This window comes from Nanorana parkeri, unplaced genomic scaffold, assembly GCF_000935625.1.
Source record: "Nanorana parkeri isolate BGI_ZX_2015 unplaced genomic scaffold, ASM93562v1 scaffold70, whole genome shotgun sequence".
Lineage (NCBI taxonomy): Eukaryota > Metazoa > Chordata > Amphibia > Anura > Dicroglossidae > Nanorana > Nanorana parkeri.
The window spans coordinates 1,626,645-1,642,997 of record NW_017306338.1 but is presented as its reverse complement, the minus strand read 5'-3'; the positions used below and the strand labels follow the sequence as shown (position 1 = coordinate 1,642,997).

General features: G+C 41.8%; 1 protein-coding gene across 8 annotated transcripts in view; it reads right to left on the bottom strand.

The window, feature by feature from the left end:
• Window positions 1-9,041: 9,041 nt before the first annotated feature.
• LOC108804717 (angiopoietin-2-like) overlaps window positions 9,042-16,353 on the bottom strand; it is a 37,023-nt gene continuing 29,711 nt past the window's right edge. For all 8 annotated transcript variants that reach the window (XM_018576573.1, XM_018576571.1, XM_018576576.1 and 5 more), the window contains 2 exons: window positions 10,586-10,716; window positions 9,042-9,381 (listed from right to left, as the gene is read on the bottom strand). In XM_018576573.1, coding sequence (XP_018432075.1) covers window positions 9,221-9,381; window positions 10,586-10,716 — 292 coding nt within the window. In that variant the 3' untranslated portion in view covers window positions 9,042-9,220. The remainder of the gene's footprint in view (window positions 9,382-10,585; window positions 10,717-16,353) is intronic.

Below are 16,353 nucleotides of genomic sequence, written 5' to 3'. Positions count from 1 at the left end.
CCATGAGTGACAATGTATAGCCCAAGTGTTATCATGATTACCAGTGTATAGCCCAAGTGTTATCATGATTACCACTGTATAGCCCAAGTGTTATCATGATTACCACTGTATAGCCCAAGTGTTACCGTGATTACCAGTGTATAGCTCAGGTGTTACCGTTATTACCAGTGTATAGCCCAAGTGTTACCGTGATTGCCAGTGTATAGCCCAAGTGCTACCGTGATTGCCAGTGTATAGCCCAAGTGCTACCGTGATTGCCAGTGTATAGCCCAAGTGCTACCGTGATTGCCATTGTATAGTCCAAGTACTGCCGTGATTGCCAGTGTATAGCCCAAGTGCTGCCGTGATTGCTACTAGTGTATAGCCCAAGTGTCACTATGACTGCCAGCGTATAGCCTAAGTGCTATCGTCATTGCCAGTATATACCCCCAAATGTTACCATGATTGCCAGTGTATAGCCCATGTGTTATCGTGATTGCCAGTATATACCCCAAGTGGTACCATGACTGCCAGTGTATAGCCCAAGTGTTACCATGATTGCCAGTCATTTTCCATGGATTACAACAATTGCCTATGATTTACCATTTTTGCAATGTATTACCTCTGTGTAGTTCTATGGTATCATCTATGTACGTGACTCAGTCAGTGCTACTTGTTTTGGGAACAAATAGTGCTGATTTATTTTGGTCTTTCCTCTATTTCGTGTTGCAACTTCCGCTGACTTCCCCCCAAACCTTAGGCTTGTGGGTTCGGATTGTTTCCTAGTATGCAGATTACAATGTACCATTCATTTTCATGCATTTATCTTTTCAGCAAAAAAAAACAAAACTAATAAAAGCATGATATGCATTACTATTTCTTTAGAATGTCACACAGCACTTTCCTGTTTCTCTTTTTTTTTTGCAGATGCAGCTAGCAGCCTGCATAAATCCCATGATATCTGCAGCTATGAAAACAGCTTGTACACAATTAAACCATGCTGAACAGGAATTCAGATAGCACCAACACATACCTTGCCTGACAATACGGAAATACTGCTGCGAGGTTAAAAGAAACTACTTAGCAAATATCAACTTCCTTTTTTGTAACGGACCAGCTAGACTCCTGGGTAATGTAGTCTTAGTAGTTCAATGTGTGACCACTAGAGGGAGACATTTCCTGCTGTACACATTATAAAGCACTGGATTGTGGCTGTTCTCCAATCTGACACCAGGGGGGCAGCCGTTCACTTCTGAATTTGAAGCACCATTCAGTACACTGTGGTGCTTCAAACAAAAGCAGAATAGTCATCATTACCTGTAGTTTTATTGGACCAATTTTCTAAGAGTGCAAATGTTCGTTATTTAGAGAAAATACCTATGTAGGAGAGGGGGAGAGACGTCAAAGAGGTTAGCATATGACTTTGCAGCCATTTACCATCTAGCATATTTTCAAAGAGAATTGGATCACTTTTAAAATCTTTTATTTTCTTAAAGGCCTCATTCACACGAGAAAAAGGCCGGCACGTACAGCTCCATGCTGCGTGCACGGCCATATCGGCCAGCTCCCGGGAAGGACAAGTGCTGTGTGTGATTAGTATGCAGCCCCCGTCCTTCTCTATGGGAGTATGCGGCCGTACGCCCCCTATGCTCACCTCAAGTGCAGGTCCGTAGGAGTATGCTCACCCGCATGGACGTGCATAGCGGGTGAGCGTAGGGCGGCGTACGGCCGCACACTCCCATAAAGAATGACAGGGGCTGTGTACTAATCATACGCAGCACCTGTCCTTTCCAGGAGCTGCCCGTTACGGCCTCGCCTGCAGCACGGAGCATTGCTGCTGTGTAAAGCACACTGCATACAACATAAGTGAGAAAAATGTCCACTTCCACTATATGCAAGTTAAAACGGGGATGCGCAATTCTGGCCCTCTAGTTGTGCTTTAACTACAAACTCCATCATACCTCTGCCTCTGGGAGTCATGACTGCAACTGTCAGTCTTGCAATGCCTCATGGAACTTGTAGTCCCACAACAGCTGGAGGGCCAGAGTGGACAACCCCTGAGTTAGAATATATTTTTTTTTTTTACTAAATATTGCATTAGGAATGCAGTTAGTTAAATCCTGGCTTTTAGTTGATTTATTTTTAAATATTTGTCACCATTGGATGGGTTAGGTGCTTAATTACAAACAACATCCCAGTATGTGCTTTTAATTACACTGCTGATAGTTCAACATTCTCTGCAAAATATGTTGCTGCTATATACAAAGGTAATGCACCTATGATGCAAAGTTTGGCGTTAATAACACAGAACTACTCCATAATTGAATTTGAAATATTATTAAACTAATAGCTGCTCATTAATGTAAGCCATAATATTCTGACAGTCAGTGCTTTCTCTTTCACAGCAGTCTGTACCCAGTTAGCATGAGTCCGAAAAATTCCTTGTTTTTGCTGACTTGTACATTTCTTAGGGGAAAAAAATGACATCAAAAGAAAGAGAATAATTAAGTCATGAATTGCTTTTGAAATCTAATTACTTTACTGGTGGGCAAAGATTTAAAAAAAACACTTGTAAATTATTCATCTCCATCTTAATGAAAAGGCAAGTTTAATATTTACAGTGACATCATTACAGCACTAAAGTCCACCAGGAAACCTTCTAAAAGCTGAATTCCTAAAATGGTCATATTTATGTCCTGATATTCTATAGGGCATAAGGGATCCAGCATGTAGGTCAACTTCCCTTTATTTCGGGTACCCTCAGATTCTCCGACACACGTAGATGCAATTTTATATACCATTATGGCTACATTTTATTTGTGAACTTAAAGAAGAGCCCACTAAAAAATGCAGGCCTAAGGCCCCTTTCACACGGTCACCTTCAGTTACATAGTTACCTAGTATTTGAGGTTGAAGAAAGACACAGGTCCATCAAGTTCAACCTTTGTGTGTCTGTGTGTGATTGTGCATGTGTATGTATGTACACGAGTCCCTGTGTGATCTTGTTTTTAAGAGTACCTGTACCCCTATATGTTACGGTCTCTAAATGATTTTTTGAATGATTCAGTACTCTTAGCTGATACCATTGCTTGTGGCGGCGAGTTCCAAACTTTGATTGCTCTAACTGAAAAAAGCCCCTACGCCCCCTTGTGGTTAAATCTTTTCTACACCAGTTTTAGGTGGTGGCCTCTAGTCTTTGTTACAGAGTTTACTGTAAATAGTTTATTGCGGATGTTGCCATCACCACTAAACATTTTGTACTTCAAAATTATGTCCCCCCTTAATCTCCTCACTTCCAGCGTGAACATGTTTAAATTTAGCAACCTTGTCTCATAGCTTAGGTCCTCCAGCTCCTTAATTAGTTTTTTTGCTCTTCTCTGGACTCTCTCCAACTCAAGGACATTCTTTCTGTGGATTGGTGACCAAAACTGGAGCGCATACTCCAGATGAGGCCGAACCAGTGATCTATAAAGTGGCAAAATTATTGCTTTATCTCTACAATATATTCCCTTTTTAATACAAGACAGCACTCTGCTAGCTGTTTTTGCTGCAGACTGGCATTGCAAGCTGTTATTCAATCTGTGGTCTACTATGACCCCCAAATCTTTTTCCATTTCTGACTCCCCTACTGGAGTTCCCATGTCAGGGATAGCGGCACAGGTGACCCCACACCTATGCAGGTAACCACACAGGCAGACCAAACACGTGTGACCACATGGACCAGGCAAGTATGTTGCACGGACCAGGCAAGTATGTTATATATAGATAGTTTAATAAACATAACAAACTAACAGAAACAACCAACAACAGGCACAAACCAATAATGTGACCCCTGACGCCTATACCATACAACAGGAGACAGGGCTCAGGACAACAAACAGGAGACAGGACAGGGTACAAGATTACATACAGGTCATAGGGCTCTGGACTGCAAACAGGTATTAAGGCTCAGGACTGCAACAGGTAACACTGGAAGGATTGCATCAGGGTCTCAGGGTTCAGGACACAGGACTCAGGCAACAGGGGAAGGCAATGGAATACTGAGCCAAGGTCCAGACTGCAGGGGGGGTTTAAATACCCTCCCAGGAAGCAATAGGTAATGGGCTGATTCCTGGCAGCTGGGTGACACCCACAGGTGAGCACTGGAGCTGCAGGTACCATCACCCAGTGGTGGTCTGGTACCTGGCAGTTCCTGGCTGCCTGGAGAATCCTGAAGGTGAGCCCAGGAACTGCAGGGCCTAACTCCAGCGCCACCTGGAGGCTCTGGATCCTAACATCTCATTTATGTGTATTCAGCTTGACTATTTTTAACCCAAAAATGCATTACTTTACATTTTCGACATTAAACCTCATCTGCCATATAGTTGCCCACTCCCCTATTTTATCCAGGTCCTCCTGTAATGTTATCATGTCTATGCCTGTGCCTATTAACCCTCACAATGTTAGTATCGTCTGCAAACACAGGAATCCATACACGGATCCGCTGCTGATAAGAACCGTCCATGGGTCTGTGAAATTACCCGGACCCATGTTGGTCTATGGAGAATCGGATTAAAACAGACATGTGTCCATTTACATCAGATTACCCCCTATCTGCCAAGATCAGGTCCTCCGAAAAGGAACTCTCATCCGTTTGTTTTCCGGACCTTAGCGGAGTGGGGGGTAATTGGATATAAACAGATGCACGTCCATTTAAATCTGGCTGCCCATAGACTAATATTAAACTGCCGATCAGATCCGTCTGAAACACTGACCTGATCGGAAATTCCCGTGTGAAAGGGGCCTAAGAAAACAGGAGCAGTTAATTTTCTTGCAAAAGGGAAATCATCAAACCTCTCAAAAAGAGCTCTTGGATAAATATCAATATGCAGCCATTGTTTCTGAACTCAAAGCCCTCGCTTCTCATCAATACAGTATTTTAGGACCTATAAAGATTTAATCTGCAACAGGTTTTATTAGAAACTTTATTTTTATATTATAGATTGGTAAGTAAACAAACATGACATGTAAAAAACATTTTATTTAATGTAATATAATACTAAAATTGTATCATACATACACGGTATTAAACAGAACCATACTGCCATCAAATGGCTGCAAATGCCTCTCTCTTACCAACACAGACTGATGTACTTATACATAGCAAACACAAGGAGCATGACATGAGCACCACGCTCTGGAGATAAATCAGTTAATAAAAAAGTGCCATATGTCCACACGACAAAAGGCATGTACATGACATTGACATTACAGGATGCATAAAACACATATCAGTACTAGTCAAAATATGGTTCCTTTAAGGCACAAATATCAGGACACTTGTGAAGCTTACAGTGAATTCAGTTAGATGTGCCATTCTTGGAAGAATTACTTTGAATTGAAGTTATATCACATAAATTTCAAGGACAACAAGGCTTTTAAATTTAAAACAAACGTGTGCTTTACTCATGCTTTCTTTCTTTGCTTTTTTTGTGGTTGAATTGAGTGGTGGTGGAGCAAAGAAGTATGTGCAGCTCTAGAGGTAGACCTGAACCTTTTGCATGTTTGATGTAAAGTTTATCTAAACCCAAAAAGCTAACAAATTAAGTAGCATACATATATACCCTGAGGAGGTGTTGGATTTTAACAGGCTTTCCTAGCATTCCTATTGGTGATTTATCCTTTATCTGGGCCTGAACACTTACTGATTCACCAACAGCGACCAAGAGACATTCAGTCTTCTTTATTGCAGATTTTATTTGCTCAGACATCAAGGAGATTAGAGGGCTGGGGGTACAAGATACCCAAAAACAGCAGCAAAAATTCCTTTCACTCTGTAGAATCTTCTAAGTGGACACTCGGTATCTTTATGCCTCTACCAAAGGCTTATGCACATTAGGTAGACCAGGCTAGTTGTGGCTCTTTAAGCTAAGACCCACAATTTGTAGTTGTGGACCTTTTAGCCAGGACCAGGAATTGCCTATGCCAGACACTACTTCAGCTCTAGCCTCCTTACCCAGGCAAGGGGCCTGAGAAGCCTGAACTGGACATTTCAGAAGCTATTCTCGCCCCAGGCATTTAGCCTGGGGGGAAAGGCCTCTGGAACCACACCTTCACTAGGCAGCAGGTCTAGGAAATCAAGACTGGACACTTCACACACATCCTTTCCAGGCAAAACCTGGCAGGAAAGGACAATAATTACTCACACTGACTTCCTATCCACGTAAGGCCTGGGAGGGAAGAAAATATTTGGAAGGAGGTCTCCCCCAAAAAAATGTTTCCCCCTTCCCTAGCCTACATCACTGAAAAAAACACAAATTGACTCGCCAGGTTAAAATAAATATTTATAACCAAATACATTGTATCTCTTAACTCTATCATCTGGAAAACACTTCCCAGAGGCAGGCAGAACGCAAACAATCCAGAAAAAATAAGCATAAACTCAGGCTGGCTACAGCCTAGGTGCCAATGCTAAATTTAAACTAGGGACTCTCCAGCCTAATGTAGGGTCCCTACTTATATAGGTCAAAGGCTACTGGTCTTTAGATATGGTGGCAACAGTTGTTCCTTTTTTAGGATTGGTTTTTAATTTACACTTATCCTTCCAGTAACTGTAAGGGTACCTCTCGTATCAGACATTTCGGGCCGCGGGCCGGCCTCTCGATACAGCGGCATGACGTCACTAGGAGACGCGGCCGCCGCTCGTGACTCCGCCCACCTCAACAGTCCGATCCCCTTATAAGGAAACGAGTTGCACTACCTCGGCGTTCTAGTATTGCTAACGCCGAGCCATTGCAACTCGCCAGCGAACCACCACTACAAGGACCTTCCTCCTAAGAGACAACCTCGTGGAACAAATCGGAAGTACCTTTCTTATGCTGGACAAACGGTCCTGCGGGATCTACTCCTTCATTCCTGGACTCTTGTTGCGCCTCTGATCTGGTTATATCCAGTGGAAGTCAACCCTCCTAATCGCAAGTAAAACCTGCCTGATTCAAACTGTCTTTCTGTGTAATACAGCACTTCAAGGTGATTGTGCAACACTACTGCCATTCTAGGTTGAGTAACTGTATGTGGAGAGTTAGAGGTACTGCAACAAATCAGCTCGTATTCGGATCATTACCATTGCATAAAAGGGAATCTAGTTCATATAGTTGTGTAACATAACTACTAACCTAACTTGATAGATCCGAACCATATCCTTCTGTATATATATACTTCAGAGTTCTGATTACCTGCACTTATACAAAGATTGGCATATGATGTTATAGAGGGTTCCACCATCACTCCAACCATACAGAGTGCAACCGTGAACCCTCGGGCTGAGCCTAATCTAAACCTGGTATATAATTAATCTCCGCAGCTGAGATCCACCGTCATAACCCGTCGGATCGTTACAGTAACACAGTTCCTGTTCTAGCGCTCCCTCATAAAGCAGCTTTGTAACCTTTGGACTAAAAGCAGCTGGGGGGGGGGATGGGGCCAATCTGCTATTTGACTAGTCCAAGGAGTCACATTAGATCAGCACAGGGAGCTTTGCTACCTAGGGAAGTTTTAGCAAAACGGGCCGATGTACAGGTATGTATAAAGGTGTTCTCTTTAGAGGTTAGGGCTTTTGTAATTTTGTTGACCCTGACAGGTTCACTTTAAGTTCAAAAGCATTCTGGTTTTCGAAAATGATAAGACTTCACCTCAAAAAATATAATTATTAAAATTCCATAATTCCAAGAATTTTACAACTAAAATAACTTACTGTGAGCTTTATAAGTCATGATGATTTCTTGGCAACTGTAAAGAAAAATTATTGGAGACATAACACCTTACAAAGGATTTTTGTTGATGTTGTTCCCATTGAGAATAATTTACTTCATTACCTTCTGTCCTGTCATGAGAATAGTAGGTAAAGGAAATCTCTCCCACAGAGGTATGAACAGCTTTGAACATAAGCATTGTGGAGCGTCTGTCAGATTTTTACTGCTGCCTTGGCAAGATTCCCCTCACTTCCAACGACATTCAATGTGTTATGGGGTGGCAGAATATCAGGAGGACAGGAAATAATGGGATATATTCCCAAAGTGGATACACAAAAAAAAAACAACACAAATTTGAAAGAAGCTCTAACCCTTTAACACTTTATCCAAAACATAAAATATTTAAAAAATCATTAATTGCATTTTTAAAGTCAGCCAACATAAGCATCTGAAATTTCCTTTATTTTAGCTTACATCCAGGACACAGGGCTAGAGAGGGAAAGGCAATGGTGTAAGTCAATCAGGCTTTATTTTATGGCAGAGAGTCTTGCACTGGGATCTTCTTTATAGAAGGATAGAGCAAGTCATGACCTTATCAGTGTCCTTCTGTTCAGTTAGCAGGTTGTGAGTGCGGTAAAGATCAAGGAAGCAAAGCTTTGGGAGCATTTTTTTTAACATGTACCAATGGCACAATTTTGGGGACAGGGAACAGTATTAAAGTGTAAACTTGGACATTTTCGGGTATAATAATAAGGTGAGGCTTATATGTAGGGCATAAAAGATTATGGTTTTTGACTGGAGTTTGGCTGTATATAGAACCATCATTTCTTGGGGTACTGCACAAAGTAAGTGATTTAAGAGGATTAGTACGGGTAATACAAACACATAAGATGCTTCCAATGACAAGCACTTACCATTCTACAGCATTAAATATAGAATAATAACAAAGGTACAATTCAAGGAACCTGCCCATAAGCGTTTACCATTTAGAGGGATAAGAGTTGGAACAAGAGGTAAGGGTATAAAAAAAAAGAGATGAGGTAAAGGTATTAGACACGAGAGATTAATGTTGGCTCAATAATCAAAGATTTGTGGTAAGGTTAGCAGGAAGTAGGTTAGCAGATTTCTTTCTGTCTTTTTGTTTAACAATCCTGCTCAGAAGTAAGAAATCTGTGCTTTGAGGGATCTGTTTTAGTTCACTACCTTTTATTATATAAACATCAGTGTCTTCTTTTGAGTTATGTTTCTCATTCTTCTCCAACAGCCAGCAGAACCAGATCTATCCTGATGATAGGTACAAATTAAAGCCATTGAGAATGGCTCTGTTCCTTCCATAGTTAAAGCCATGTTTCCTTACTGTAACAATAATAAACCATCACTGCCCAAAGAGCACAAACAGTATGGACAGCATATTCTAAAATGTCAGCTCAAACGCAGATCATTTCTTGTTTCTAATTGAGAAAAAGCAAAAAGAGCATAGTGTGACTTTGGAAGTCAATGTGCATATTGGTTCAAAAGTCAGTAGAACGGATCATCATGGTGACAGACTTCAGTCCATGGCTGGGGCCTTTCCAATAATGCCACTTGATTCCATTGTACTTAGCAGTACCAGATCCACTTGGATAATAAATGCCATTGAGGTTTGAAGGGCCACAGGCGTCGAACCACCAACCTAGGAAAGGAGAAATCTTTATTGAGATTAACTGTAATTAAGCTGTTATTTTTTTAGTTAATTTTTTCTAATATCAAAAGAATGTACATGCTATCAAATATATAAATGTCTTTTACAAAGATTGTCCATTGGTACCGAAGAGAAATACCTGGTACTCCTGGGATGGAGAGCATATGACTCACCCCCTTGCTCTCATGTGACAGTGCTGGTGCTTGGTTGCTCAGGCACCCGGGTGGGTAAAGAGTCCTTAAACCCATATCAGCTTCAAGTCATGACTAGATATGAGGTTCATGTTCAGTTCGATGTGGGATTCAATTTCAGTCTAAACTTTGGCTGCTTGGTGTTAAGCAAACGGGTGAACTAAATGGTGTGTTCAACCGCCCACTGAGCTGAACCTCCAGTTGCAGTGGGAACTCATACATTTATCATGTATTACTATCACTGCTAAATGTAACAACTTCCCATACAGGGCTCCTGTTTACCAGGTAGCTAGTGGCTGCAGACATCCTACCAACCAATGATGCATCCCCGGCCCCCATTCAAAGGGGTGGTGATGCTGGCTGACATTATTCACCTTATAATATAAACAAAATCCAGCAGCAATATTATATTTACCACAAATGAACTTTTTTTCACTCACAACGTTTTGCTTCAGTACATCCTACACATCTTACAGGTGTGCCACTTCACAAGCAAATTGTGGGTATTCCCCAGGCATCTTATTTAAAGGAAATAATAGTGTAATGGGTTCTTACAGTTTGGAAAAATTTGGGTCCATATACCTACAAAAGAACTACTATCAAAGGTGGACCACAGTTTGCCTTATTTTTCTAGAAGTAGACTATAGGTATACTGGGGCAGAATGGTTATAATGTTTCTTCTAACCCCTCCACCTCTTGCCTTGGCATGCCCCCTGTACCTATGATTTCTGATTGTTTCATTATGATACTAAGGCTGGCTAGACAATTTTAGTAGCAGGGTGGTAGCACAAATAATCGAGCTAGGGAGAGAGGAAATATAAATCTGGCCCTGCAGATCGTATTCAGGCATGAATTTGCATGTAGCCAAATCAGCTGTAATGAACAGGTCTGTCCCATGAAAATTACAGTACTAGGATTGCCTTGTGTTTTTTCAGCCAAAAATGTACTAACCTTCACACTCTAATACATTAATATACATGCACCATCAAAAAATATATATGTACCTCCTGTAGCAATCTGTGCACATTTGCAGCTGCATCTGTCATTATCTACATCCTTGGTGCTGAAGTTAGTGCCTGCGGGGCTAAAACTGCTTGTCCTTCCTGCTGTTCCACTATATCCTCTTAAATTCAACCTGCAAGAAGGAATTGAAATATAATCTCTTCCAAGTTTCAGACCTCGTTTAATACACCACTAGAGAAATACTCCAGACTCTCATGATGTACTGTGATTAACAATAAAGTTTGCTATTTGAGCAGCAGTACATGTACAGTATAGTACTTTAAAACCCAACTCCAGCCAATATATTTATATAATAAAGCATTTGTATAGTGTTTTTGTACAAAATATTAGTACTTGTATTCTCACTGTATTCTCCTTTTGAGACAGAAGCTAAAGCTTTTGGTCCCTTTTACATGTTTTGCAGTTTTCCTATTTAGCGCTACTCCTTGTGGGATGGAACAGAATGACACTCAGGCTACTATTTCAATTTAAGGGTCTGGTCCTTGGTGAAAATTCGGGAGAAATTAAGTTGGGCGCCAGTCACTTTCATTTTTTTACAGCTTATTGCTGAACTTATTTCTAGGAGAGTGGGTTTAGGGGCACAGGATACCCAAAAATAGGACAAAAAGAAGACAGGCATTTTTAAATAACAGCAGTAGTGATAAGACGCTTTTAATATCAGTATCTTGGTAATTGCTGGCCCTATGAGAACAGATAGACAGATTTATAATCCTCTGATAGCTGTCACAGTATTTCTTTTGTTGCAGTGGATCTTTCTCTTCTTGGCTTGTCCCTTGACCATCTGATAGCAGTCACCAGTTACCTTGAACAGTGGGCAATTAACCTTTTTTTACCTTCCTACAGAGCTCCTTTGCAACATGTCTCAGCACAAAGATCCTTTTCAAGCCCAATTACCTCCAGACATGTACTCTAGCAGCTTACATCCTTGGGCCCCTGCAACATGCCCTAGCCTGGCCCAAGCAGAAATCCTTCTAAGCAGACATGCTTCCTAGGTAGAGCCCTGGGGGAGAGAGATGACTTTGGAAATGTGCCCCATATATTTATCATCTCCCAAGCCATACTTCTGAACAACACCATCCAGAATTGGTTGGGTCAGCTACAAATTCCTAACTAGCAATCAACCCACTGAGCTTAGGAAAGACCTCCAGGGCCCAGAAAATGTAAATAATAGCTAAAGCTGGTTACAGTCTGGCAAACACAAATACTAAATGAAAGGGATGCACCGATACTAGTATCAGTATCGATGCCGATACTGAGTATTTGGGCGAGTACTCGTGCTCACCCAAATGTTCACGATGCCTATCCTGATACCGGAACATCCAGCAAGTCATTACATGCTGCCCGGCTTCGTGATTGGCTGGGAAGCTGGCTCTATGCTCCCTCATCACTCGGTGACGAGGTAGCATGGAGCAACCTTCCGTCCATGTAATGACTCGCCGTCCGGCTTTCTCCTTGGTGAGGAAGCTGGCCAATCAGGAATCCGGGGGGCAAGTCATTACCCGCCCCCCCCCCCGGCTTCCTGATTAGCCAGAAAGCTGGCTCCGTGTTTCCTTGTCACCTGGCGGCTAATCACAAAGTCGGGTGGCGAGGCATTGCACACCACAAGACTTTCTTAATGGGACTTCTGGTATCAGTATTCCATGTCGGCGAGTACCGAAAAAAAATTATATCGGCACTCGTACTCAATACCGAAAAACCGGTATCGGTGCATCCCTAGTAAATGTAGTTAGGGGCACAGCAGCATAGAGCAGGGTCCCTGCTGAAAATAGGAGCTTATTGTTTACACAGTTCTGTAGCTAAAGCTGAAATTTACACACAAAAAATTGAATGAGCAGTGAAATATGGGATGGATTTCCGTAAAAGCCAAGCAGCCTAAAAAAGGATAATTACTGCTATGCTGTTTTTTTAGTTAACGCTGGTGCTTTGTGAATCCTTCGTCGTGTATTAAGTGTTCATTTAAAAACCACATTTTTTTTTAACATACAGTAAAAACACACGTACCAATAAGATAAAAAATTAACCTCATAAAAGTTTTAAAATGTTAACACAATTTCTAATGATACTTTTACTTTTTTTTAAAAACATTTGCAGCTTTAATTAGAATACCTAGTGATTCTGTTATTAAGGTCTCAGGCACTATACCTGTTAAAAAAAAAAAAAAATGTCTCAGGCACTTCCTGTTATGGGGTGATGACTGTCTCCTGCATTGTCACCCTATCACATGTTAGCCTGGTGCTAGCCATGCTGACACACATTGTAGACACACATTGTACTGGCATGGTCCACTGTGACTAGTGAGTAGTGCATCTGACACTGGAGCAAATCCACTTAGACAGGAAGTAACTGAAAGAGGCTAAAGAAGATAAGCAGAGATGGAAAAAAAGGTGGAAAAAAAAATCAAACAATATTTTATGGAAATAAAAAACAGGGCAACTGTTTGTGCAAACTAAATGTCATTCAGTTAGGGCTTGGTTCAACTTTAAAGCAAAGCCCAAGCAGGGCATCACAAAAATGGCTGGTGATGATTGCATAGTCTTTCACTGGTAAACAATAAAGGCATATGCATATAACAGGAGGTTTAGCTGTTTGCTATGCTGTTTGTTTTCAGGGGGCGTAATAAAATTTAGATTACTGTAATAAAGTGGATACTAGCATTATGGACCACCCTGGGTTTGGGGCTCCTCTGGTGCTAAAGCAGCTCTCTCTATGAGAAGGAGTGTTTACTTTTAGTTTGTGGTGGAAGCTTAAAGAAGAACTTTACCAACCAGTTTAATATCTCCCAAAATAGTTACTTTTAAGGCATGCCAACTGTCATGGTTGTCAGTGTGCTTATTTCAGCTCTCAACCGAATTTTCAAGCTGTAAAATAGCTGGTGTCATAGCTGTTCATATGTACTGCAGCATGAAAACTGCAATCCAGATACAGGCTAAGATGTCACCTTTCTGGGCTATAAGTGATAGGAAGTTGTAGTTCTGCTTTAATATGTTTAAAAAACAATTTGCGTAATAAAGTATCATGTCGAATTGTTTTGCTGTAGTTTGAGAGAGATTGTTAAAGGGTTAGGGTCTGCCAGGCTTTTATTGTTTTCTGTGTCCCCATTGGAAGATCCTCCCTTTACTATTTATCCTTGTGTCCATTGCAACCGGGACAGAAAGTTAGGGGAAATGTTATATTTTATGGTCCTCACTGAAACTCCATCTGGACGCCTGCTTCAGTGACAATGGTCAAAGTGGTATTGTTGATCACTGTGGGTAAATTTTCGTTCACTTCCTGTTGCAGTTTTGGATCAGTAAGTGAAGCCAAATATCCACGATGGAGAGACAGTAATGAATGACTGACAATCCTTACATTTTTTTTATGTAAAGGGGCCATAATCCCCATGAATGCTGCTCGGTTCTACTCCAAAAAAGTCAAAAGTAACTGTATAGGCAAACAAGCGATGTGTTAAATTCTGTATGGTCCCCATGGGTAGTACTGCGTCTCTCAGTTTATATGTGCTTTTGTTTCTCTCCCTTCTGTGATAATATTTGGTCTGCTGGGCCAGTGCGGGTTCCTTTCCTATTGGATGAATCATCAAAGCATTTAGTACGGTCTGATGTCTGTGAGAGGACAAAAGCAGAACATGCCTGGTACAGACGTGCCAAGCCAAATCAAATACCCTGGGATATTTCCATTTGTTTATCTGAAGTGTTGTTTGCCTGAGACGATAAAGACAACAGCCCATTCCAAACAAGCTGACTTCCAACCCACACAGACTCATGTCCTGTTTGTCTTGAAGGGAGCTAGGGGGTTGCCAATGTCTGGCAATCATGTCTCCTGTGGATAAAGCTAGAGGAAAACAAAAAAGGCTAACATGGTATTTATCACCTAACCTCTTCCTTCTTTTAATCATCACACATTCTCTAACACATGTTTTTATAACATGACAGGAACCTTTACATATACAAGTGTGAAGTCTACCACATCAAAAGGCATGCACACTTACTAAAGCATGTGACCCTACCTTTATATGTTTTTAAAAAGAGACTGAACACTGAAAGCTGTGCCACAAAAAGGCAGGCAGATGGCACAGGACTAGTCACCAGTATTGCCTGCAGGTGATCTATCCCCATTGCTGACTTATGGTGCCTTGTTCTGCAGTGTGTGTAGAGGTGGCCATTTTGGTAGAGGCAGGGCTTGGCTTCCTCACGTCAGAGCCTCCAGCCAGCATAGAGAACTGCACAATATTGATATCACCAAATCTCACTCCAAGCACCCAATACCAGCAGCCAGAGACAGCAGTGCCTTAGATCTCACACGGCAGATATGAGGATGTAGGACATGAGTCTCTAGTTACCCTCACATTTCAGGAGGAAATCCAGAAAAAAGGTACAATTTTCAGGGTACTGCTTAGGCACAATTAACATTTCCAGATGTTCCCTGTAACAAAGCAAATCTTCACTTTTTAAATTCAATTCCATTTAATGGGATCTATGCAGCATCCAAGCTCACAAGGCTGAGTGTTCAGTCATATTAAATTATTTTGAAAAACCTATAACCATGTATTTACTCTAGAGCCAAAAATGAAGTAGCCAAAAATGTGTAGCCAGTAAATGATATCTTAAAGTTAACCTGTCATTAGGTAATATTTAAAATATGCAATTCCAGACTTTGTAGAAAGTGCCAATTCTCTGGCTGGTATTCTCATCTTATGGCTTAAAGATGAATGCTGGGCAGAAATTTAGATTAACCCTTGCAGTGGGGCTACCTCCTACTGCAAGGGTTAATTGTTCGTTTCTGCCTAGGGTCAAAAAGTTATACTCACCTGATCTTCGGAGCCAGCATCACTTCCTCCAGCTCTGCAGCGATTGTATGTTCCTTGGCGTCCTGATGTCCAATAAACTGTATTGGACGTGATGACTTGAGGATTCCTAAACAACTGCAGTGGAGGGGGAGAGGCGCTCCAGGGACCAGTCTAAGATCCTGCCAGCACAGAGGTTTAGGTGAGTATAACTTTTTTTTTTGGCCCTAGGCAAAAACGAGCAGTTAACCCTTGCAGTATGGAATAGCCGCACTACAAGGATTAATAAAGTTTTTGCCCGGAATTCTTCTTTTAACTGACCTGGAGCAAGTATGCAGGTCCAGAATTTCGCCCTCATGCTTGAAGTAGTGAGGGTCTCTGATGAAACAATGTGATATTTCTAGATATGAGATCAATACACATGCTGTGAGGATGTTGGAAATATGGGCCTTGTTGTGACAGTTTTTCTGTTACTACAACACTGCCGACCTTGGTAATTACTTCCATGGTTACTGTATCTAATTTCACAGCTGTTTACATTTCACAGGTGACACATAGCAGTGTATATTATTTGGTTGGTCTTTTAACCACCTTCCGTCCATGGCCGTTTGTGAACGGCCGGACGGACGTCTGCTAGGAGCGGGAGGGCGTCTTAAGACGTCCTGCCCCTCCCCCCTCTCGTGTGCGGCACTCAGCGCGTACACGAGAGGGGAAACTGTGAGCATGTAAACAGCCAGCGATGGCTGTTTACATACAAGCGATCGCTTGCAGGAGCTGCAGGTGTGCGGCCTCCCCACCCCCCCGTACCCCTGTCCCGCTGTCTCCTCGTCGCCGCTGCCGGTCCGTGATCAGATGTGGACGGTGCGGCTGGGACCGGCACGGCGACGCTCTAACAGCAGATCAAAGGGAGATCATTACTCGATTTCCCTTTGATCTCTCTTCCTGTCCCCGAATGCAGGAAGTGATGTA